Source organism: Lepidochelys olivacea (genome assembly GCF_965140295.1).
Source record: "Lepidochelys olivacea isolate rLepOli2 genome assembly, chromosome: 20".
In the NCBI taxonomy this organism is placed as follows: domain Eukaryota; kingdom Metazoa; phylum Chordata; order Testudines; family Cheloniidae; genus Lepidochelys; species Lepidochelys olivacea.
In genome coordinates, this window is record NC_140430.1 from 16,513,635 (window position 1) to 16,538,926 (window position 25,292).

The following is a 25,292-nucleotide window of genomic DNA, read 5'->3' on the forward strand; positions in this document are numbered from 1 at the left end:
CTGCTCCAGCAGAGGTGAGATAACACCTCATTTGATCGCTTTCCTGCTGAGCACGGGGGCGGTGTCTGAAACCCACTGGAAGCCTCCCCTGCCTGTGCACTGTGTGTGAATCACTCAGCAATCACGGAGCTCCTTGGGTGGCTTTGTCTGCACTGGCAGCCAGAGCCTCCGCTGCTGTAAACCGGCACAGCTCTAGGGACGGATTCCCATGGGGCAGCGCTGATTTATACCAGCCAGGGATCTGCCCCTGGGATTTCAGCCACTGGTTCAAACCCAGCATAAAGATTGTTTCCACCAGCACAGCTCACCCTGGTGTAAAGCCAAGATGAGCTGCACCAGTTCAGACCAGATCTGCCCTTGTGATCAGCACTGGTGCAGCTTCTCCAGGGCTGAAACCACAGTGTAGACGAGGCCTCAGCTCACTGCTCCCTAGCGTGTTATAGAAAAGCCACTCGGTTGACCCCCCTTTCCAACAGTGCCTAAGGGCTGATGAGAGTTCAGAGAGGCTCTGTTTGGGCTGTGCTAATGCCTGTCCTCTTTTCTTCTGTAGCTGGGGGTTTGCAGAGCGCGCTCAGCCCTGCTGCAGTTGTTATAGTCAAGAAGTGGGTATAAACATGAGCCCCTTCTTGCTACCCAGGCTGGACTGTCCCTTTACAGCAACAGGGCTGTATGGACGCCAGTGGAATTCCACCATTGTGAGCAGAGAGCAGGCCTCGGGTCTCTGCCCCTGCTCCGATCTTCTCACTTTGTGCTGCTCTAGACAAATCCTAGGAGATATCTCCAGGGGAGCGAGCCAGAGCCTGTCCCATCTCCTGAACTGTCAGCCAGTGGTCTGGTTTCTCTAGAACAGCCACCGTGTTGGGGACTGCGCTTCCAGCAGGGTCAGGGTGCAAACATGGCTCTCTCTAGATGGGACCAGGTTGTGTCCCCACCATGCCAGGGCTAGAGCTGCCCATTAGGCCATGCTGCTGTCCCTTTTTGTCGGGAGATCCCACCAGTAGGAAACTTGGAGCCACCTGGGATATCCTTCTTTGCCCTCTGCTTACAGCCGGGGTGGGAGTGCGGCCTGCTGAATATTAAGGGATGGGGGTGGCCTTGCGATCTCAGGGAGCTGCTTCCAGGAGCTAGGTTGGGGGTCACACAGAGCAGCATGTCACTCTGCACTCCAGCAGCACTTCCAAAGGCTCCAACCCTAGCCCCAAATTATATGAGTGCGCGGCTGTGGGGCTCGTTCCCTGCCCACACCCACCCATGGGAGCACCCTCAGTGCCCACAGAGCCTGGATGTGGAAAGGTGGGCAGCACAGTGCAGTGGTCAGAGCAGAGAAGCCTGTGCTGCTGAGGTCCCAGTCTGACCCCCTCTGCCCCCACCTCCCTGCAGAAGAACAGCTCGCTGCCTGACGAGAACAACGTGGCCCGTTTGCAGGAGGAGCTCAAGGCACTGAAGGTGCGGGAGGTGGCAGCACTGACCTCACTCAAGGAGCTACAGCTGCAGGTGAAGGAGCTCAATGACAGCTGGCAGGTAAAGCCCCTTTCCCCGTCGGCTCCACTCACCACCAGGCCAGCTACCCATCCCTGACCCCAGCACGTGGGCAGAGACAGCCCCCCAGCCAGCGATACATCTGATGAGCGATTATCTTTGAGAACTCATGGGTGAGGCCCAGAGGACAGGAGAAGGGCTAACACAGTACCTATCTTTAAAAGGGGCATACAGAGGACCCAGGGAATAATGGAACACTCTGACTTCGGTACCTGGAAAGATACTGGAACAAACTATTAATCAATTTGTTAGCACCTAAAGGATAATAGGGTAATAAGTAATAACCAACAAATTGTGCCAAACCAACCTAATTTCTTTCTTTGATAGGGTTACCGGCCTAGCAGATGCATGAAAGCTGTAGATATGATTTTGTGATGGTTTAGACCCCCCCTTTGGGATGTCACCTGATGTACTGCTGTCTCACTGAGCCCCTCCTGTTCCACCAGCCTGGATTTCCTCTCCCTGTTTTGTTGAATGAGGCTCTCTGGCCTCTTGCAGCACACAAACACACAGGTAGGGCCCCACCCAGCTACAGACACAGACTGAAGTCAGCTCTGTGTGAGAGGATTCACCCAGCACTCATGTGCACACCCCTTTTGGGGGAATAAACCCAAAATAATACTGTCTTGCACTGAGGATTGCCTGCTATCTGGTGGGCGTTCCCCCAAGTACACACACAGTTGTAGTTGTTACATAGTCAATATTCCTAACTTCAGATACAGAAAGGATACGTGCATACAAATTGGATAATCACATTCAGTGAATCATAACCTTTCCAATGATATCTTACATGAGCCATCTTGCGTAAAGTATATCTTAGTCATGCCATATTGCTATCATCATATTTCTATGAAGAATATGGGGTGTAGTGTCACAGATATGTGTTGATTTTAGTAAGGCTTTTGACAATCTCACAAGGCATTCTTCTGAGCAAACTAAAGAAGGTCTAGATGAAATTGCTATAAGGTGGATGCACAAGTGGTTGAAAGACCAAAGAGTAGTTGTAAAAAGTTCACTGTCAAACTGTATCTTGTGGGGCTCCGCAGTCAATCTTGGGTCCAGTACTAATCAATATTTTCATTACTGATTTGGATAATGGAGTGCAGAGCATGTTTATAAAACTTGCAGAAGTCACCAAGCTGGGAAAGATTGTAAGCACTTTGGAGGACAGGTTTAGAATTGAAAATGACCTTGACAAATTTGTTGAAATCCAACAAAGACAAGTGCAAAGTACTGTACTTGGGAAGGAAAAATCAAACGCATAAATACAAAAAGAGGAATCACTGGCTAGGTGGTAGTAGTGCTGAAACGGTTCTGGGGGTTATAGTAGACCACAAATTGAATATGAGCCAATAGTGACTTTGAGGACATCAGTTACTGAGCCAGAGGTTATGGGTCTGTTACAGGAGCGGGTGGGTGAGGTTCTGTGGCCTGCAATATACGGGAGATCAGACTAGATGATCATGATGGTCCCTTCTGGCCTTAAAGTCTATGAGTCTACGCTGAGTCAAATGTGATGCAGTTACAAAACCAGCTCTCATCATTCTGGGGTATACCTACAGCAGTGTTGTATATCAGACATGGGAGGTAATTGTCCCCTTCTGCTCAGCACCTGTGTGGCCTCAGCTGGAGTCCTGTGTCCCAGTTTGGGGCATCACATTTCAAGTATGATGTGGACAAATTGGAGAGAATTCACAGAGACCAACAAATAATCAAAGGTTTAGAAAACCTCACCTGTGAGGAATGGTTAAACTGGGCATGTTTAATCTTGAGAAAAGAAGGCTGAGGAGGGAGGGTGACATGATAACAGTCTTCAGATATGTTAAAGGTTGTTCTGAAGAGGACGAAGATCAGTTGTTCTCCATGTCCACTGAAGGTAGGGCAAGAAGTAATCCGCTTAATCTGCAGCAAGGGAGATTTAAACTCTGGAATGGGCTTTCAAAGGAGGTTGTAGAATTCCTGTCATTGGAGATTTTTAAGAACAGGTTGGAAAAACACCTATCAGGGATGGTCTTGGCCCTGCCCCAGTGTAGGGGGCTGGACTAGAAGACCTCTCTAGGTCCCTTCCAGCCCTGCAGTTCTGGGATTCTGTGATCCTCAGATCTGCCCCTCTGGGGCTTTATTAGTTGAATCAGCTCAAAACTGGCCTGAATCTCAACCTGGAACAGGACCGTGGCAGGGGGTTAGAATCATAGGGTTAGAAGGGACCACTAGGGTCACCTAGCCTAACCCTCTGCCAAGATGCAGGATTTGTTGTGTCTAAACCATCCCAGACAGGTGGCTCCAGCCTCCTTTTGAAAACCTTCAGTGAAGAAGCGTCCACAATGTCCTTGTTTGTCATAAATTTCCTTCACGGTGTCACAGGCTCGGGTATCTGGGCTCAAAGTGAGCTGGCTCCCAGGGTCACAGACCAGTCCACTTTCCCACAAAGCTCAGCCTTAGGGGGTAAGAGCTCCCTTCACCCTCAGCAGATCTGTGCTTCAGTAAGGAATGTCTTTCAGCTGGCCTGGGATGATCTGACAGAGCAGTGGGGGCGGGGAGTCCGAACTCCTGGGTTCTATCCTGGGCTCACAGAGCAACTATAGGCAAGTTCCTTCCCCTCTGTATGCCTTTCAGTGTGCCAGACCCCCTTTAGAGTCGCATTCTTTCACTAGGGTGAGCCACTCGGCCTCACCGCCTCCTTAGACCTCAGGGTCTTCAGCACTCCTGCTTCACTTCATGATCTCCCTTCAGTGAGTCCAACTGAGATGAGCAAGCACCTGAGAGAGACTTGTACACTCAAAAGGAGCAGTAAGTGCACCGGACTCCCTCCCTTCAGCAGCTGCACTGACTCTCAGCCAGCATCACAGAAGCAGTCAGGATTGCTAGATGTCTGCGACACAGCGTAGAAAGTCCTTGGTCATCACACAGAACAGAAACATACAGCCTGGTTCATCTTGGCCAGCCTGGAGTCCCAGCAAAGCAGTGCCCACCCTTGGCTCCTGCTCTGTCCCTCTGTGTCCTCCTTCCTTGTTCAAGTTCCTGGCTTGGCCCCTCCTCAGTCCCTTGTTCTCCAACTGGTCAAACACAGCTGGCTTCCTGGGGAGGGTGTGGACCATCCATGGTCCTTTGTTGCTAGGTAGCAAATGTTCCAGTGTTTGGCTTTGCCGTTGTCTTCCCTGACTCTCCAATGACGGGCCAGTCCGCAGAGAGCCAGGCACCATTTCCACCTGTGTGGTAGCTTGCCCGAGAGTAAACAGCCCTTTGCCACCCCCAGATGACAATGCAGCATATAGGGGAAACTGAGGCACACACAGTATTCCTACAAAATATTACAGAGACTTCCCACGCTGTCACTTCTCTTCCCCCTTTGAGACTGAACTGAGCAGGGTCACTTTAACCAGTGACCTAGGGACGTTCGAACCCCCAATGTTATCCATAGATGCCACAGCATCTTTCACATTTCCTTGGCAGCTGTTCTACCAGGCACTAGCAAGATTCATTTAGCACCCTTGCTAATCAATCAAACATACAGTGCCCAATACACAAGTCAGTGCAGTTTCATGTCCTCACTTGGGTCTGGTCTGTTAGATGGCACCAGCAGGGCACGCATAAGGAGTTTTCATGCAGCTCTGTGCCCTTTTGCCATCCCAAAGCTGGGATGGGGTCCTGCCGGAGTGAGGAGTGCAATGAGCCCACATTCCTCCATGAGTCAGCCATCTTGGCCGCAAAGTGGGGTGCCTTTACCTCTTGGTTGGATTAGGGAGTGAGCCCTTGAGCCTTGGGTCTTCACCCAGTCACATCTCTGGGGCTCTGGTGTCCCAAGGTGTGGTGAGGCAGGGATGCAGGGTGTCCCAACCCCAGATCTGTGCATATGCCAGGAGCCCATCTCCCCTCTTGGGGTCACCCTGTTGCCCTCACCCCCAGGACTGAGTCTTCTCTCGGGCCCTGTTCTGGAGGGTTATGATTCGCGGTCTCTTGTTCAGGAAAACCCACCATGACCAGGGCCACATTCTGACCAGGGGTCTCCGTTAGCCAGCAGCAGCCTTCCAGCTGCATTACCCTTCTCTGGGGCTTCTCGCACCCATGGACAGGGCAAACATGGCAGTTCTCCTTGTCACATCTCACATGTGGAGATGGGCGAGGTGACCCCTCTGCCCCACTCAGCTACAGGGCAGACAGGCAGGTGTCTTAAGCTTAGCAGCTCCTTCCTTTGTGTTAGCAGCCAGGGGGGAAAACCCCTCCTCCCTGCCCGCTAGGCTATTTGCATGTTCTATGACACCTTCATTCCGAGCCTTCTGGCTCCCTGGATTCAAGTCTTTGGCCACTACAGAAGCAGGGACTGGATCCTTGCTTAGAGTGATACAGTCGTTTCCCAAAGGATGTCCAAGGTGATATCCTCGGAGAACCCCAACTACCCCACCCCACCCCGATCCTTCCTGTGTCCTCACAGAGACCTGAGCCACAGGCAGGGCAAATGACTTCACTTTTGGGACCTTCACCTAGGTTACACAGCCATTCAGCACTTCATGGGGTTGCACAACACATGGTTTGATGCAGTTTCTCTCTGACCCAGAATCTCTGCACCCCATGAATGTCTTCCCATTAGCCACAACCTGCTGCTCTCTATAGGGGTCAGATGTATCTAAGCACAGGAGAGGATAGCAGGACATATGTACTGGTGCCTGGATTGGGAGCCCTTCTGTCACTGTCCAGCATGTCCCTGAGGGGCTGACTACGTGACTGCTTTCCTCCAATAGTTGAGTCACAGTTTGCCCCTGGAGCCTGAGCTCAGGGTGCTTTTCCGGTCGGACAGACGCTGATTTAGCCCCTCTGCCCTGGGCGTTGGCCAAGTTAACACTTTGAAGGTTCTGTTTGGCCACTCTTTCCTTACCCTTGGGCATTTTGCCCACTTATGCCCTGTTTTCCTACAGAAATTATACCGCAGGTCTCAGATGTCCCTTGGAGGAGGTCTCCATCGGCCGTACCCCAACTTTGGGTTTTCCTGAGTCCCCTTCTGGGATGCTTCCAGGGGTTTCCTTTCCCAGGCTTAGGCCAGTCCCCTTTGGGTCTCTTCATACCCAGCCCTGCTGCCCACAAACTCATCTGCCAGCCAGCCTGCACACCACAGATCTTTAGGCTTTCTGTCCACTGACCACATTTTAAGCTCATAGAGACAGATCTTATAAAGTTTTTCCAACCCAACCAGCATGGTGAGCCCTGCACCCTTACCCCATTTGTGGAGATATTCTCCCATCAGGGTGCTGGCTGTCATTTAGGTCACACCCTGGGTCTTTTGCACACCCTGAAACCTTTTCCTGTAAGCCTCAGGTCAATTCACACTTAAGCAGCAAAGCCGAATTGATTAGTTTCTAGTCCCCAGTGTCAACCCCGTCCATCTGGCTGCACACTTCTATGGCTTTAGGATTGGCAGTGCGGGGATCATGACCTGACCTCGTGGGTGTGCAGTGGGGCAGAACGAGGCTTGAGAAGCGCTGTGGGACCCTGGTTGGAGGGGCCCGTGCAGGCGAGGAGCAGGAGCTCCGCAGGTTGGTGCGTGAATCCTGACATGGGGGCACACATTCACCCTGTGCACCCTCCACTCCCCTAGGCTCATCTGTCACGGACAGGCGGGCGCTGGAAGGAGTCCCCCCGCAAGAACACCATGAACGACCTCCAGGATGAGCTGATGACCATCCGCCTGCGGGAGGCCCAGGCCCAAGCCGACCTCCGCGAGCTGCGGCAGAGGCTGGTGGAGCTTGAAACCCAGGTGAGGCAGTTGGCAGGGTGACAAGCCAGCTGGGTCTGGAACGTTCCCATGGGAGATCGGCACACGGTCCCAATGTACCCCCGGGCGAGGACCCCTGACAGTGGGGAGAGGGGTGGGGTGCAGTTGTGTGGGTGATGGCTGTGGGGGAAGCATGCAAGTAAGGAGGGGGGGATGTTGTGGATGTATAAGGGGGGCTGCAGTTGAGGGGGGGATGTGTGTGGGGTGTGTACTATGTATAGAGAGGGTCGTGGGGCATGGGCAGTGCATAGGGAGAGGAATGTGTGCGGTGTATAGGGAGGGGGATGTGGATGGGGCGTGGGTGGTGCGTAGGGACGGGATGTGGGTGATGCGTGGGTGGTGCGTAGGGACGGGATGTGGGTGGGGCGTGGGTGGTACGTAGGGAGGGGGATGTGGGAGGGGTGTGTGGCGGTGCGTAGGGAGGGGGATGTGGGTGGGGTCTAGGGGGAGTGTCACGGAGTCCCCGGGCGATGCTCTGGAACTGCTCCCTACGAAGCCAGACAGGACTCTGGGGAAGTCTCCTTTCTGGGAGCAGCCTGTCTTCAGGACACACAGCTCACACAGCTTCCACCTTCCTGGGTCTGACCTCGGAGCATTCAGCATCCTCTGCCCCTCCGTGCGCTTCCCACAGCGAGTCCGCCCAGGCGGGGTCCTGGGGAAGCCAGAGGGTCCTGACCCCCAACTTCACAGTCAGACGTGACTCTCAGCCAGCCAGTAAAACAGAAGGTTTATTACACAACAGGAACATTGTCTAACACAGAGCTTGTAGATGCAGAGAACAGGACCCCTCAGCTGGGTCCATTTTGGGGGCAGTGAGCCAGACAACCACGTCTGCACTTCACTCCATGGCCCCAGCCAGCCCCAAACTGAAACTCTCTCCAGCCCCTCCTCCTCTGGGCTTTGTCCCTTTCCCGGGCCAGGAGGTCACCGGATTCCTTTGTTCTCCAACCCCTTTAGCTCTCACCTTGGAGGGGGGAAGGGCCCAGGCCACCAGTTGCCAGGAAACAGGGTGTCGGCCATTCTCTGTGTCCAGACCCCTGCACACACCTGCCCTCTAGGGCTCTGCAACGATCATACAGCCTTATCCCACCACCTAGACACTTAAGAACTGCATTTGGGAAACTGAGGCACCCCCACAATATTCAGAGGAAACATTAAGAATAGTCCCACTTTGTCACAGGGGGGAATGTGGGCAGTGCATAGGGACGGGGATGTGGGCGCTGCGTAGAGAGGGGGAATGTGGGCGGTGTGTAGGCAGGGGGATGTGGGTGGGGTACGGGCAGTACGAAAGGACAGGAATGTGGGTAGTGTGTAGGGAAGGGGGATGTGGGTGGGGTATGGGAGGGGCGTGGGGCATGTACTGTGTGTTGGGGTGAAATGTGTATCGTGTTGGGGGACTGCGGGGCGTAGGTCAGTGTATTGGGGTGGGGGCATGCACAGTGTGTGTGTGTGCAGGGCGTGCACAGTGATGGGAAGTGGGTGGCTATGGGCTTGTACAGTGTGTTTGGGTTGGGAGGTGTGTACAGTGTGTTGGGTGTGGATGCATGCAGGGCGCATACACTGTGTTGGGGGTGGTGAGTTTGGCAGGCATGAGCAGTGTGTTGGAGTATGTGGACATGTATAGTGTGTTGGGGAGTGAGTGTGTGGTGTGTACTGAGGGGTGTTGTGTGCACATGGAGTGCAATCCTGGAGTGCGGCCATAGTGGGGGGTGCACTAAGGAGTGGCTGTTCGGAGCGGGTGTGCTGGGTGATGATCGGAAGCTGGGGCTGGACAGTGGTGGATCACTTGCTAATTTCCCAGTTCTGTTCCTTCCCCCTGAAACATCTGGCACCAGCCACTGTCGGCAGACAAGCCACTGGGCTAGATGGACCATTGGGCTGACCCACTATGGCCGTTCTTATGGGGATGGGAGTGCAGGTGGTGGGGACGTGTGTTGTGTGTGCATGGAGCAGAGCCATGGAGTGTGGGGGTGCATTGTGTAGGGGTGCAGTTGGGTGGATGTTTGCAGGCAGGTAGTGTGCGTGTGGTGGGTATTTGGGGGGGCTAGGGGAGTGGATGTGCCAATGAGGATTCAGTGGGGGTGCAGTTGTGGAGCATACTGAGTTGGGGGTGCTGCTATAGAATGGGAGGACGCAGTTGTGAGGAGTGGGTGTGTGTTGCATGTGCATGGAGATCAGTTATGGGGGTGTGTTCTGTGGGGATGCAGCTGGGGGATGTGGGTGTTTGCAGGGTGGGAGTGGGGGTGCAGTTGGGGATGAGGGAGTGTATTGGGTGTTTACACACACACACACACACACGCCATGGAAGCTGTAGGGCTGGAACCCCATGTTTGCTGCGAGCGGGCATGGTGGAATGGCCTGTCACCTGAGCTTTGTTCCCTGTCTGTCTCCGCCCGGCACCCCAGGATCAGATTCACAGTAATCTGCTGAACCGGACGGAGCAGGAGTGCCTAGGGCTGCAGGAGAAGCTGCAATACCTCACTGCCCAGAACAAAGGGCTGCAGACGCAGCTGAGTGAGACCAAGCGCAAGCATGCGGAGTCCGAGTGCAAGGTGAGCCCCAGGCTGTGGGGGGCAGCCACAGCAATGCAGTGGGGACGGCCTGCTCCAGCCCAGGAAACTGTCCCTTGCCCTGCCCTGCCCTGCCCTGCCCCACCCCAGCCAGCTCTGCTCTGCTCTGCTCGGCACTGGGTGAAATTCACCTAGCTGCTTTTCAGGGGCTAGGTGGCAAGAAGACAGCACTGTCAGCCCCCAGGTGTGGCCTCCAGACAGTGAATCTAACAGCAGCTTGTGCAGAAATCCTCTCCCCAGACCTGGGATTCACAGCCCCCGATGTGCTGACTCAGGGACCCAAGGGGATGAGCTTGGGGGGCAGGGATCAGGTGGCCCACATCTGGGCTTCCCTTCCTGCTTTGAACACACCACCACCTGTGTAGACCTGGACCCAGCAGGCCAGACATGGTGACGATGCAGCCCGTATGTGGGTGGAGGGGCTGTACTCCAAACTAACGCAGATGAATTTCCAGGCTCTGCAGCTCTGTGACATGTTGGAGGCTCGTGGTGCTTTGAGCAGGGGCATGGCATATCCTCGAGCTGGGTCTTGGCGGATCTGAACCCTCCCCTTGCTGAGTCCTGTTGTTCCCCTGGCTGTTGCGCTGACATTAACACCGTGTGTTTGACACTGCAGAGCAAAGAGGAGGTGATGGCGGTGCGGCTGCGGGAGGCCGACAGCATGGCAGCCGTGGCAGAGATGCGGCAGCGGATTGCTGAGCTGGAGATCCAGGTGCGGGGAAATAACCAGCTCACCCAGACATGTGTATCTTTGTGAGCACAAAAACCACACTCCTGCTCCAGAGCCTGTCCTGATCCCAGCTGGAGGTCAGGAAGGGATCTCTGAGTGAGATGGGAAAGGGAAACGGCTGTCACCTTGGCATCCCTTCCCCCATCTCTGTTCCCAGTCGCCTTTGGACCAAGTCTGATTCTCTCCCCACTCTCCACAGAGGGAAGAAGGGATGATCCAGGGCCAGCTGAACAACTCTGACTCCTCCCAATACATCCGGGAGCTCAAGGACCAGATTGATGAGCTCAAGGCTGAGGTGAGTGCAGTCCCCACCCCCAGTGCTGTGTCCATTATGGGGGCAGAGAGCAGCTTATCAGGTTCCTCCTTGGCCAGGGTCCTGCCAGGCCATCTTGCTCCCCTGTGTCCGAGTTTAGACCTTGGGTGAATAGCAGTGTCCCTTCTTGCAGGATCCCTGAAACCACTTTCCGAATGGGGGATGCCAGACCCAGCTTCCTTCCAGTTGATCCCTCCTCGGCACTGAGAGTGAATCGAGATCCAGGCTTTTGGGCTGGCCCACAGGAAATTGGGGCTGTTAGCAAATTTTTGAACTGGATCGAGCTCTGGATTTGGGGGCTTTGGGACCTGGGCTCTTGTCTGCAGCCCATCTCTAGTTGCAACCCATATTATCACGACTCTCCTCTGTCTCTGCCTCATTGTATGCGTATGTAAGGCACCAATCCCATAGACTACTCAGGTCTCTGTGCTGCGTAGCACAGAGCTTTGGAAGGGCCAGGGAAAGGCAGTGCCCCCGGCTCAGACCTGTCCTTGCAAGCACCCTCTCTGCTGGTGACTTTTGGCTGCAAGACATGGGCGTAGTTTGGGAAGGGCATGGGGGGCGTGCCTCCCCCAACTGCAAGCCTCTGGCAGGTGTGGAATTTGGCCCTCATGCACGGTCCCATTGGCCTGGCTGGAACTGCCCTCCCAAATATAGAACTCAAACTATGCCAATGTTGTAAGAGCCAGGACAAGGGTGGCACAGTGATTAGGACCTCGGGGGACCTGTGTTCAATTCCCTGGTCTGCCACAAACTCCCTGGGTGACTTCGGATAAGTTGCTTAGTTGCTCTGTGCCTTGGTTTCCCTGTCTGTACAGTAGGGATGATAGCCCTGCCCTGCCACACAGTGGTGGTGGTAGGATAAATGCATTAAAGTTCATGAGGTGCTCAGATCCTACAGTGATGGGGCCATAGACGAAGCCATATACTTATCCCACATCCCCAGTCCTGTGTGGCTGAGCCAGTAGCTGGCGGCTGTTTGTTCACCTCCACAGCTTCTACAGGTGGCTCATCTCCTTCCCCATGAAAAGCCTTTGGCTTCATAAGAAAGGGAGGCGGGGGGGTGGGGTGCAGTGAGGCTGCTGCTGCTGCTGCAGTGGATGGGGCAGAACATTCACTGGCATGCCCTGATGGACGGCGGGGTGGACATATCACCGCGCACAGTGGGTTTTGAAGGTCGTTGGTGCAGGGCTGTGGAGAGTGATCAGAATCCAGAGGGGCAGGGGGAAAAATCATAGAATATTAGGGTTGGAAGAGACCTCAGGAGATCATCTAGTCCAACCCCCTGCTCAAAGCAGGACCAATCCCCAACTAAATCATCCTAGCCAGGGCTTTGTCAGGCCTGACCTTAAAAACCTCTAAGGAAGGAGATTCCACCACTTCCCTAGGTAACCCATTCCAGTGCTTCCCCACCCTCCTTGTGAAATAGTGTTTCCTAATATCCAACCTACACCTTCCCCACTGCAACTTGAGACCATTGCTTCTTGTTCTGTCCTCTTCTACCACTGAGAATAGCCGAGCTCCATCCATCCATTTGATAGGCTGCTACCAAATCCCCCCTCACTCTTCCCTTCTGCAGACTAAATAAGCCCAGTTCCCTCAGCTTCTCCTCATAAGTCATGTGCCCCAGCCCCCTAATCATTTTTGTTGCCCTTTGCTGGACTCTCTCCAAATTTGTCCACCTCCCTTCTGTAGTGGAGGGACCAAAACTGGACACAATACTCCAGGTGTGGCCTCACCAGTGCCAAATAGAGGGGAATAATCACTTCCCTCGATCTGCTGGCACTGCTCCTACCAATATGCCGTTGGCCTTTTTGGAAACAAGGGCACACTGCTGACTCATATCCAGCTTCTCGTCCACTGTAATCCCCAGGTTCTTTTCTGCAGAACTGCTGCTTAGCCAGTCGGTCCCCAGCCTGTAGCGGTGCATGGGATTCCTCCTTCCTAAGTGCAGGACTCTGCACTTGTCCTTACTGAACCTCATCAGATTTCTTTTGGCCCAATCCTCCAATTTGTCTAGGTCACTCTGGACCCTATCCCTACTCTCCATCGTATCTATCTCTCCCCCCAGCTTAGTGTCATCTGCAGACTTGCTGAGTGTACAATTCATCCCATCATCCAGATCATTAATAAAAACGTTGAACAAAACCAGCCCCAGGACCGGCTCCTGGGGCACTCTGCTTGATACCAGCTGCCAACTAGACATCAAGCCATTGATCGCTACCCGTTGAGCCCGACAGTCTAGCCAGTTTTCTATCCACCTTATAGTCCATTCATCCAATCCATACTTCTTTAACTTGCTGACAAGAATACTGTGGGAGACCGTATCAAAAGCTTTGCTAAAGTCAAGGAATAACACGTCCACTGCTTTCCCCTCATCCACAGAGCCAGTTATCTCATCATAGAAGGCAATCAGGTTGGTCAGGCATGACTTGCCCTTGGTGAATCCACGTTGACTGTTCCTGATCACCTTCCTCTCCTCCAAGTGCTTCAGAATGGATTCCTTGAGGACCTGCTCCAAGATTTTGCTGGGGACTGAAGTGAGGCTGACCAGTCTGTAGTTCCCCAGATTCTCCTTCTTCCCTTTTTTAAATATGGGCACTATATTTGCCTTTTTCCAATCTTCCGGGACCTCCCCTGATCGCCATGAGTTTTCAAAGATAATGGCCACTGGCTCTGCAATCACATCAGCCAACTCCCTCAGATGCATTGCACCTGGCCCCATGGACTTGAATCATAGAATCATAGAATATCAGGGTTGGAAGGGACCCCAGAAGGTCATCTAGTCCAACCCCCTGCTCGAAGCAGGACCAATTCCCAGTTAAATCATCCCAGCCAGGGCTTTGTCAAGCCTGACCTTAAAAACCTCTAAGGAAGGAGATTCTACCACCTCCCTAGGTAACGCATTCCAGTGTTTCACCACCCTCTTAGTGAAAAAGTTTTTCCTAATATCCAATCTAAACCTCCCTCACTGCAACTTGAGACCATTACTCCTCGTTCTGTCATCTGCTACCATTGAGAACAGTCTAGAGCCATCCTCTTTGGAACCCCCTTTCAGGTAGTTGAAAGCAGCTATCAAATCCCCCCTCATTCTTCTGCAGGCTAAACAATCCCAGCTCCCTCAGCCTCTCCTCATAACTCATGTGTTCCAGTCCCCTAATCATTTTTGTTGCCCTTCGCTGGACTCTCTCCAATTTATCCACATCCTTCTTGAAGTGTGGGGCCCAAAACTGGACACAGTACTCCAGATGAGGCCTCACCAATGTCGAATAGAGGGGAACGATCACGTCCCTCGATCTGCTCGCTATGCCCCTACTTATACATCCCAAAATGCCATTGGCCTTCTTGGCAACAAGGGCACACTGCTGACTCATATCCAGCTTCTCGTCCACTGTCACCCCTAGGTCCTTTTCCGCAGAACTGCTGCCTAGCCATTCGGTCCCTAGTCTGTAGCTGTGCATTGGGTTCTTCCGTCCTAAGTGCAGGACCCTGCACTTATCCTTATTGAACCTCATCAGATTTCTTTTGGCCCAATCCTCCAATTTGTCTAGGTCCTTCTGAATCCTATCCCTCCCCTCCAGCGTATCTACCACTCCTCCCAGTTTAGTATCATCCGCAAATTTGCTGAGAGTGCAATCCACACCATCCTCCAGATCATTTATGAAGATATTGAATAAAACCGGCCCCAGGACCGACCCTTGGGGCACTCCACTTGATACCGGCTGCCAACTAGACATGGAGCCATTGATCACTATCCGTTGAGCCCGACAATCTAGCCAGCTTTCTACCCACCTTATAGTGCATTCATCCAGCCCATACTTCCTTAACTTGCTGACAAGAATACTGTGGGAGACCGTGTCAAAAGCTTTGCTAAAGTCAAGAAACAATACATCCACTGCTTTCCCTTCATCCACAGAACCAGTAATCTCATCATAAAAGGCGATTAGATTAGTCAGGCATGACCTTCCCTTGGTGAATCCATGCTGGCTGTTCCTGATCACTTTCCTCTCATGCAAGTGCTTCAGGATTGATTCTTTGAGGACCTGCTCCATGACTTGTGCATATCCAGCTTTTCTAAATAGTCCTTAACCTGTTCTTTCGCCACTGAGGGCAGGTCACCTCCTCCCCATACTGAGCTGCCCAGTGCAGCAGTCTGGGAGCTGACCTTGTCTATGAAGACAGAGGCAAAAAAAGCACTGAGTACTTCAGCTTTTTCCACATCCTCTGTCACTAGGTTGCCTCCCCCATTTAGTAAGGGTCCCACACTTCCCCTGACCACCTTCTTGTTGCTGACATACCTGTAGAAACCCTTCTTGTTCCCCTTCACATCCCTTGTTAGCTGCAACTCCAATTGTGCCTTGGCCTTCCTGATTACACCCCTGCATGCTTGAGCAATATCTTTATACTCCTCCCTAGTCATCTGTCCAAATTTCCATTTCTTGTAAGCTTCCTTTTTGTGTTTAAACTTGCTGAAGATTTCGCTGTTAAGCCAAGCCGGTTGAACGCAGTATAGATTCGCTCCCGGGACTCTCGTACTAGTGTCTTTGTGGCAGACCACAGCCACCTACGCATTGTGAAGTCGAGTTGAGGAACAGCCTGTGACTAAGGCTTCCAAGTCACTGATTTTCAGGGGAGCTGATAGAGATCGGAGGTATGCTTCTGAGTCAGCCAACCAGCCCCTTCAGCAACCCCCAGGACAAGCCTATATGGGGAGCTGGGCTCAGCAGAGACTCTAGCAGCTGCTTTGTCACGCACAGATCTTGGTAGGCTGGAGTCTGACAGCGCCTGGCATGATGGGTCCCCAATCTGAGGCAGGGAGTGGCAACGCCCAACACAACCAGGCCCCAGTCTCAGGCAGGGTCTGCGCAGTGTCCAGCACAAGGGGCAGGGACCCTAGTCTGGCTCGGGGTCCATGCAGTGCCTAGCACAGTGGGACCCTGGCTCTGGTTGAGGCCTCTAGATGCTACCATAATTCAAACAACCCTGATGTCTCCTGTCCCTAGTCTGATGCCTCACCTGCTTGGCCATGCTCGCTGTCTGTCTGAGTTCTCTGATTCTCCATTAACCTGTGCTTGACTGCTTTGCTGCCAGGAGGCCTAAAGACTTTTGGGATTCACTGCTCGGGGAGGCCTGGCTGTCACGGTGTCACCCGGTGTGATGCTTTGTACGCTGAATTGTCAATTTCCCAGGTGACCAAGGTTTCTAGACTGCATTGGGCCAGATCCTCAGCTGGTGTAAATTTCTGTAGCCTCATTTACTCCAGTATAGCAACGCTGATTTAAACCAGGTGGGGATATGGTCCATTGACTCCCATAGAGCTCTGCCCGTTTAGACCAGCTGGGGATCTGGCTGTACATATTGAATCATAAAGGCAGCACTTGTCACTGCTGGGGATCTGAGTCAAAGCACTTTGGAAAGAGGAATGAATTCAGCCCCACAACCCCACCCTGGGAGGTGGGACAGCATTATTAACCCCTTAACAGACAGGGAAACTGAAGCACGGACAGGGCATGTGACTTGCCCAAGGTTGTGCAGAGCCAAGAAATTCTCTGTCGAATTCCTCAAGATCAGCTCTGTGAGTAAGCAGCCATCCTCCATCAGCCGTCCTCCTCTGCCCCACACTGGGGAGCTGTCTCTGCCCTATGCTGCATGGGGCCATCTCTGCTCCTTCCACTCCCCAGAGCTCCCTCTGCCCCATACTGGGAGGGGCTGTCTCTGCTCCTCCTCCCCCCAAGCTCCCTCCACCCCACTCTGGGAAGAGGTAGTCTCCATAAATATAACCCAGTCCGCCCTGTGCTCCCCCCTTGCGGGAGCTGTCTATACACCCTTTTGTCTCTGGGGGATTGGACAGCCGGATCCCCCAGTGTATTTCTGAGCTCCATCGTGCCCTGCCCCTCCCCATCCAGGCCAGCCAGGCAGGGCTGGGAAGGGTGCATGAGCCAGCCCTGTCACTGCTGTTCCTCACCTCCGGTTCCCTGTGCCCTCCAGATCCGGCTGATGAAGGGCCAGAAGCCCTTCGAGGACTCCATGGGCTTTGATGGCATCCACATTGTGAGCCACCTGGCAGTGGACGAGGACTCGCTGCACTCCTCAGATGAGGAGCTGCTGACCAACCCCATGGTGGTGGGCGCGCTGCAGGACGTGCTGTACCCACTCTCACCCTGCAACGCCCGCTTCCTGCGGGGCACAGAGAGCTCTGGCAAGGAGAGCGATGGCTCCACGGACAGTGAGCCCGAGGACCCCACCTCCACCGCTGAGGCTGATGGCGAGATGGAGCCGCAGATCATCTTCGGAGAAACCCTCAGCAAGTGAGAGGAGATGCCGATGCCAGGGGGATCCCCCCTCCACCAATCGGGCACTGAGCGGGCAGCCTGGAGAGAAGAGACTCCTCTCCTTGGCGCTCTCAGGAGCAGCAGGTGGGGGAGATCATAGACCCAACATAATGGCTGGACTTAGAGAGCATTGCACGTCTGCTGCCATGCAGGGACAGCTCTCCAGCCGGCCTGTGTTATACAGAACCTCTTGATTGTTGTCTGCACTGCCTTTCTCCTGCTCTGTCATCACCGGTAGTTACACTCCGACTCCATTGAGTAACCCTTGTTCGCCCAACCCCACCCCCTAATGCCTCCTTCTTGTATTGCCCTTTCCCAAAAGTTTGCACACTTGAGAACTCACTCAGTGTCATCCTGAGTGGGTGTGGAAACGGCAAGGCCGCTGGATATCCAGGCCCAATGACCATCCACCTGGTCCGAGCACCTGTGGGCAACTGCCCAACAAACCATTCCCTCCCCTCCACACTCAGAGGGCAGGAAGGTGGGTCCCTCTTCCTTTTATTTAAATGCATGTCCCCGATGATCCCGAGAGCATCTGCTCGGAGAGGGGAGAGTTGGAGGCCTTCATATCCCTATTCTCAAGGGAGCTCTCCCCAGGATGGGAAGGGCCCAGCGCGGGGGATTCTGGATCGAGGAGCCTGCTTGGTTACGTGAGAGATTATATTTTATTTTTGTTCTCCAGATGTTATTTATTTAAACTGTTATGATGCCAACTGGGCTCCCCTCAGGGAGCTCCACACTAAGCTTTAAGTTCTAGGAAATTACACTGACCATTATTGTGTCATAAGGAAATCTAGGGGAGCAGCATTCTGCCCTGCTGCCTTCCTGTCCTCCATCCGTAATGGAGCTGCGCTCTCAATCTCCTGCTCAGTTAAGTTCTCCAGAAGGTGTTGTAATTATTCCCTTTCTCTTCTGCTCCATATGGCAAACTGCAGGGTTTCCAGCTAAATTCCTAACCTCCCTGTCTGGAGAGGGCTATGTGGAAACAAATCCCCTAGGAGAACCTTTCTTACTCTACCCAGAGAGCCACCTTAAACCTCGTGTCCCTACCAAGATCTGTCTGGTGCACAGCAAAGGTGCCCAGTAAGCAAGAGCAGTTTCGGGAGGAGCCTAGAGAGAAGTCCCCAGCCAGGAATCATCTGGAGAAGGTTTGTTTCTATGCATGATGGGGCTTCACCTCCCTCAGCCAGCCTGGCCTGTGTTCCTCTGAACTGGCTCTCCCAGCTCTGCAGCTGGCACCATGTGTCCGTACCGTTTCAGTAGCCCCGTGAGATGCCCTCCAGTTTGCCAGAGCAGTAAGGAGATTTGGAGCGATGGATGGACAGCATGCACGGCTCAGCGAGCCCTGGTCAGATGATGGAAATGCCAGCTCCTTGGAGTAGCCCTTAATAGAGAGCTCAGCTCCTAATCAGAGAGAAACCCAAGCTGCTTATCTCCAAATAGGCCACCTTGGGCCAGAATTGCTGAACCATTCGCCACTTCGAAGCCTGCCCTGGTGATCAGGCAGCAGATGAAGCAGCTTCCTTGGGATGGAGCCAGTCTGCAAACATGATCCCTCTTGAAGGAATTTTCCAATAAAGTGCAGCCTGCCGTGCTCCCACCTTGGCTAGCGACATCGGTCTTGGCAACAGTGCCCATCAAGTATCATTTGTGTGGAAGAGCCGGCCAGGCCCACCATCACAGCCCTTCACCCCAAGAGCTTTGCCTGCAGTCAGCAAGCCAGCTGCTCAGCTGGTGCAAATCCCCCGAGCTCAGCTGCAGTAAATGGCGCTACACTGATCTACACCAGCACAGGAGCTAGTCCATTCTGTCTACAGCTCTGACTCCTAATTTCCAGTGTCGGGCTCTGCTTCCCTCACTACGAAACGGTCCAGATTGCACTTCCATTTGTTTGTGACAGAGTCCGTCTTGCATCACTTCCTGCTTCGGGGCTTTGCATCACTTCCTGGCGGTGGAGAGATGCCATGGAGCTGCAAGCCCCTGAGCCTGTAGTGTCCATTCATTTCCAACCCCTCTGTGCTGCAGAAACACAGCTCCATTCCAATGCCCTTCGAGGAGCACGGGTGGAAAATGGAAGGTGAGATCTCCAGGACTGGCTGCTCCCAGCAGGGGTGGAAGATCTCGGGTGGCTGGGATGAAGGCTGAGTTTTCCAGGCACCTGGATGGCAAACGAAGGCCGTGGGGCTCAGGACCAGAGTTCACGTGGTGCTGGGACATGGCGGGAGGGCCCTTTCGGGGCCATTGTCATGTCCCTGGGAGAGACTGATGCTGCTAGGCACAAATGGCCGCTTTAAAACCTTGAGCGCATGGGGTGCGTTGTTGCCCATTGGCTGTTCTATTTATGGAGGGTACCAGCCATCGAGAGCAGCCTGTGCACAGACCTGCTTAGGCAGAGAGAAGCAGAATGCTGGAAGGGGTGTGGAGCTGGCTGGATCCATCAGTCCCTGTGGAGATTATCTGGCTTGCTCTCTTACGGACTTGAGTTTTATTTCCTTTCTTTCTTTCCCATCCTGCCCCTGCTTTACACCCTCCTCTTATTTCCCTTCTGCTCTCTGAATTCAATAAACCCAGACATCCAGCAGCTGAGGAAAACCCATTCCCATGGATGGCTTTGCCTGATTTCCTCTCCGGCCGATTGCAAATGTCACTTTCAATGCAGTATATACCTCCAACCCTCCCCTGCCAATAGGTATTTTCATAGCTTTCCCCTTCCCTGCTGGTGTATTAAGTTCACTCGGTCTGTTTCCAAAGAGGGATGCCTTGGACCTCCCAGCTTGGCAGAACCTTCCCCCATATCCTAAACCTTCCCCTTCTGAGATGGAAAACAGCCCCAGTGGACCTGAATGCTTGGATTGAGCCCCTCACTGGCCCACTACGTCACTGGACTAGAGTATTATGTATACTTCTATAAATATGCCTGGGAGAGGCTTTGGTTGGGTATTTATAATCTGTATATTTTAATATATATATTATATATATATACATGCTGCACTGTATTGCCAAATTCTTGTGATACCTCTCCCCCTTCCTCCTCCCTCCCCCACAGAGAGCAGCAGCATCCCACATGAGCTGAGGGTGATTAACATGCAGGCCTTTCTCTGCCATTGCCTTTAGCTCCAGATGCCACTTTCCTATGCTGGGGGCCCTGTTTACAACAGAAGGTGGCTTGTGAATCCATTTGCTGGTTACGGAGCTGGTCATATGCGCCACTTCCTTATTTTATTTATTCTGTATAGCACCAGACAAGGACTAGCAGCTTCAGAGAGCGGCCCGAAGGCACAAGCCCTTCTGGAAATAAGGGATTGATTTGGAGCTCCTTCCCCCATTGATTGATTTCAGTGGAGTTGCTTCAGATTAACGCTGGAATAACAGATCAGAATCTGTCCCATAGGGCCAAGTCCTTCCTGTACTCGGCATTTACCTGGGCCTTACCCAGTCAAGGAGCTGAGAGCTTTGCCGAAGGAAAGGCTTTGGCATTTGGCTCCTATTAAAGGACTTCCAAAGTACTGCAGCTGGGAGCAGTACCGGGGCGACAGCTGGAGGATTCAGGGCAGCAGCTTGTGTCTGTCTGTATCTGCAAAAAGAACAGGAGGACTTGTGGCACCTTAGCGACTAACCAATCTATTGGAGCGTCAGCTTTCGTGGGCTGCTTCTACTACTAAGAGCAGTGCGTCTGCACCAGATCCACAGCCAGCGCAAATCGGCGTAACCCCATTGACCCCAGTGCACATACGCTGATTTACACCCGCTAGGGATTTAGCCCGCTGGCTCTAGCACAGTGACACTAATTTACACCAACTGGAGATCTGGCCCTCAGGACTTAGGCAAAACATGTCTTTGAAATCAGCGGGAGTTTTCTAGAGTATATCCTGAGTAAACTGAGTAAATCGTTCACGGTCTCTGGCTTTGGCTCTTTGACTTCGCTGGGAGTTTTGCTGTAGTCAGGATCAGGCCCTTATTTTCACACCCTTTCCAAGAGGACAGTCCCCTTGGGCGGCTTTATCACGTTCTAGCAGAGACTTCGCACGTTGCACCTTGCAGTTGGGTGTGACCCTGCTGTAGGGAGCAGACACTAGCCCTGCTCTGCTCTGCTGGAATCCTGTCCCCACATAGACCCACACAGTGGTTTCAGTGGGATCACACTGGAGTTAGTAATAGCAGAATCTGGGGTACAGGACGAGTGGGCTCCAGATGCCCACTTTGCTCTTGCATGCCCACTTCCACAGCTGCACACTGAGCAGTCAGGTGTTCAGGACCGGCTCCCTGCCCACCGCCACCCCCCATAAGGAATCAGCTCTCAGGGAGACCCAGACCCTCCCTAGGACATCATCCCATCCACAGAGGTGCTGGGCCGTGAGGAAGCAGGGTGGGGTAATATCCTTGGAGACCACCCCAGGAGGTGGCATGAGCTGACTCCCAGTTTAGCACCCCTTCTTCTTGCACAGCTGGTGGGGAAGGGACTCTTTGATAGGGGTGCTGCCTGCAGCCAACAGGAGGTCCCTGGTTCAAGTCAGAATTGCAGCAACCTGCATGAACAGAGGGCCAGATTCTGCCATTGCTGAGTCCCATGCAATGCCACTGAAATGGGTGGGACTGCATGGGTGTAACCACAAGCTGGATTCCAGCCCAGCAGAGTCTGCTGCCTACAGCAGGCCACTGGGTTACTCCTTGACTGCCCTCCCCCCAGGGCTGGACCTAGAGAAGAACTGCAAGGCGTGGTTGGCCACCCACTTTCTGCCCCCACTGCTGTCAGTGGAAGTGCCCAGCCAGAGGGCGTCGGAGCAGAATATTGTCCAGACTCCCTAGTAGCCTTGGACACAGTCTACTCTAGGCAGACCCTTGGTTGCATCAATGGCAGCATGTCGCTCTTCAGCCTGGTCCCTCACCCCACACCCTTCGACACATCCGTACACCATGTCCCCAGTAGCAATGTATCCTGGGGCTCCCGCTCCATAGCGCCGGACCATACGGCTTGGGAGCATGGGCTTCTTACAAATGACGAAGTTGAGCACTGTGGGGTGACTTGGTAGGAAGGCTCTGGGTGGCTTTCCATCCACCGTAGACAGGGCCAGTTCAGCTGCAGGTTCCTTCCCAGGCACTCCATGCAAGCGGGCCATCGGGGTCTCAGCTGGCTTTTCTGTGTGGATAAGCGGTGCCAAGTTCAAGGCGTCGGAGAAGGCGTTTTTTGAAGGCTCCCATTGCCTGCAAGGGAGTTTGCCTGATGTGTTGCTATCGCCTCCGTGACATGGACAGAGTCTGTAAATCCCACCTGCAGTGCTGGCTACTATGGCACGTGGAAGGGTTTGGATCATGACTAAAGCAAACTGAACTGAGTTTAGAAGGGAAAATCCACCGCCTCCCCAGCTCCCCGTGGCTCTGGCGATGCTCATTCTCGAGCTACTTATGTTGGGGGGTTTGGTTTTGGTTTGTTTTTTTCCTGGATGATTTTTGAGTAGCAACTAAAACAAGGTGCCTAAAGGTGACCTGCTGTGTGCTTTGTAGTAGGCTGCAGCCGCCTAGATCCGAGAAGGCAGCATCCAGGGCGGCAGGGCACACCTGCTTGCTGACACTCACGCATGCCCGCCCCTCCCCGGCAGGAGCGTAAGTACAGCTCAGCACACCATGGGCAAACCTCAGCCAGACATTTCACTCTAGCTGCCTCTAACCTGGCAGCTTTGGTCCCCTTGCTGCTTCTTCAACTGCCTGCCCGCTGCAAGGATCCATCTTCCTCTGATGTAGCTGGGACTGGCCAGTTGTAGACAGGACTGGATAGACCGTTAGGTTGATCCACTCCGGCAAGCCCTTTGTTTAGCACAGCCAGGGTTGCGGGGCAGGCTGCAGGCAGCGCCCATGTGGATGCATAGAGAGGGAGTAGGTGCTGAGTAGCTGTTGGTGGGGGGGGCTTCACCTGAACTCTGCCCTTTAGGGAGGGAGAGGCATGGTCTAGTGGGTAGACTCTGGGTCTGGGAGCCCGGTGTCTCCTGTGTTCCCATCCCAGCTCTGACTCCAGATCATGCAATGCAAGTCACTGCCTCCTCCTTTCTGCCTCAGTTTCCCCATCTGGTGCCAGGCTGGTCAACTAGTTATGTTTGTAAAACATGTGGAATGTGCTGGATGAAATATTAGTAGGTAAACTATGGCGGTGTCGAGGGGCCCTAACTGAGATCAGGGCTGGAAGGTGCTGCACAGACACAGTAGGAGAGAGCCCCTGTTCTAAAGAGCTTTCAGTCTAGATAGACAGGATGGAGGGTGAGAGGGAAACTGAGACCCAGAGAAGGGAAGGAACTTGCCCAAGGACATCCTGTAGGGAAGTTCAGAGCAGGCTTTAAGCTACTACTAATTTATTGAGTGCAGGACCCGGAGAGAAGGGGAAGCAAAATTAGAGCCTGAAAGTTCAGCCTGGACTCCCCCAAATTTGGGGGCACTTGGAGCTAGGGCTTGGGTTCAAATCCACCTCTAGGAAACACATTTTGTGACACCCCCGAAGTTGGGGAAGCCTCAACATTTAAGAGCAAAAATGTCAGAGTTTCTACCACTCAGGATCTCCTGCCTGTCCATCTTTAATAGAGGCTGTAAAGCCACTGTGCTGTTGGGGCATTAACAGCTCCCACACGGCCCCCTCCAGGTCTGCCCTACTTCTTAGCGGACAGTCCCACAGAGGGCAGACCCAGAGAGAAAAGGCCCACAGAGTGACCAGGACTAGCCAGGATCTGTGTCTAGGACTCAGCTGTCACATGGATTGACACAGGTTGAGTCTCCCCACCTGGCTGCCAGGGAATAACTAGGACCTCTCCATGCCCATCCCCATGCTGAGTAAGGAGCGGTGCTGATGGGAGCCAGATGGGAGACCCTTGGGGGCCAGGAAGCAGAGAGCACAGAAGATTCAATGGAGGAGATCATAAGGAGTTACATATTCCAAGGACAGAGGGGACCATTGTGATCGTCTAGTCTGACCACCTAGATAACAGGTCAGAGACCTGCCCCCAACAATTCCTAGAGCAGAGCTTTGAGAAGAGCGTCCAGCATTGCTTTAACGATCATCTGTGATGGAGAATCCACCACGACCCTGGTAAATGGTTCCAATAGTTCCTCTGCGAGGCAGGGGAAACCCCCAGGATAGGTGAGGTTAGACCAGGGGCTGTTGGCCGGCACTCAGACACAGAGATCGCTCACCCGCTATGGATCAGGAATCACGGGACTGATCCCGAGGTGGGGTGAACCAGCTGGTGTACATTGGAGTCACACTGGAGCTGCAAAGTGTGGAACTGGTCTCTCCAGAGAAAGTAACCGTGAAATGCGAGTGAGACGGAGGAGGGGACCCGGCAGGGCTTCCCACCCGTGGGTGGAGTCATTACCGACACCCCACCCCACAGGGAATCCAACACACGGGCGCCTCCCTCACTGGCAATCAGCATGCAAAGGCATGTCAGATCGGTGCCACCCCCTTGGCTTGGATGCTGCCTTCCTGCGGGGTGCGCAGAGCTCAGCTGTGGGGAAGCCCGTTTGGCTCCATATCCAAGAAGCGCACTCAGGTTGCAGTGAATTTTGGTTCATTTTGATGGTATTGTAACTGCCGCCCGACGGTCTGACCGCTCCCAAACTCGTGTGTCTGGTGTATCCGTGTAGCGATGACCCCTCCTCCTCCTCTCTGACTGTAACCTTCGTCCTCTTCAGCCCACGCCCATTTTAAAAAAAAACTGACTTGTGCAAAAAGCATCTGTACTTTCAGAAAAAGAGAGAAAAACCATCAAAAACAATAAACTATTTACACTGTCTTACTAACTCTGTGCCTCTGGGCTCTGTAGGGCGCTTCTGTTCCAGGCGTGGCTGGGAAGGCCGGCAGGCCAGCACCTCTTCCGGAGCGCATCTGGAAAATGTCAGCGTGTTAAAAATATTCACAGATTGACCAGAAAAGACTATTGTGATCAGGTAGCCTGGCCAGTATAACATAAACCACATAGACCCTCGCCCAGTGACTCCTGCAGCCAGCCCATAGCTTGTGGTTGAGCTAGACCACACGCGTGCTCACACAGAGAAAGAT

General features: G+C 53.5%; 1 protein-coding gene across 5 annotated transcripts in view; it reads left to right on the forward strand.

The window, feature by feature from the left end:
• The window catches only part of EVI5L (ecotropic viral integration site 5 like), an 82,537-nt gene extending 57,504 nt beyond the window's left edge, over nucleotides 1-25,033 (forward strand). For 3 of the 5 annotated variants that reach the window (XM_084610167.1, XM_084610166.1, XM_084610168.1), the window contains 6 exons: nucleotides 1,381-1,521; nucleotides 7,130-7,288; nucleotides 9,712-9,858; nucleotides 10,493-10,588; nucleotides 10,806-10,901; nucleotides 16,908-25,033. In XM_084610167.1, coding sequence (XP_084466293.1) covers nucleotides 1,381-1,521; nucleotides 7,130-7,288; nucleotides 9,712-9,858; nucleotides 10,493-10,588; nucleotides 10,806-10,901; nucleotides 16,908-17,231 — 963 coding nt within the window. In that variant the 3' untranslated portion in view covers nucleotides 17,232-25,033. The remainder of the gene's footprint in view (nucleotides 1-1,380; nucleotides 1,522-7,129; nucleotides 7,289-9,711; nucleotides 9,859-10,492; nucleotides 10,589-10,805; nucleotides 10,902-16,907) is intronic. The other 2 variants (XM_084610169.1, XM_084610170.1) reach the window with 1 other exon arrangement.
• Nucleotides 25,034-25,292: the final 259 nt, after the last annotated feature.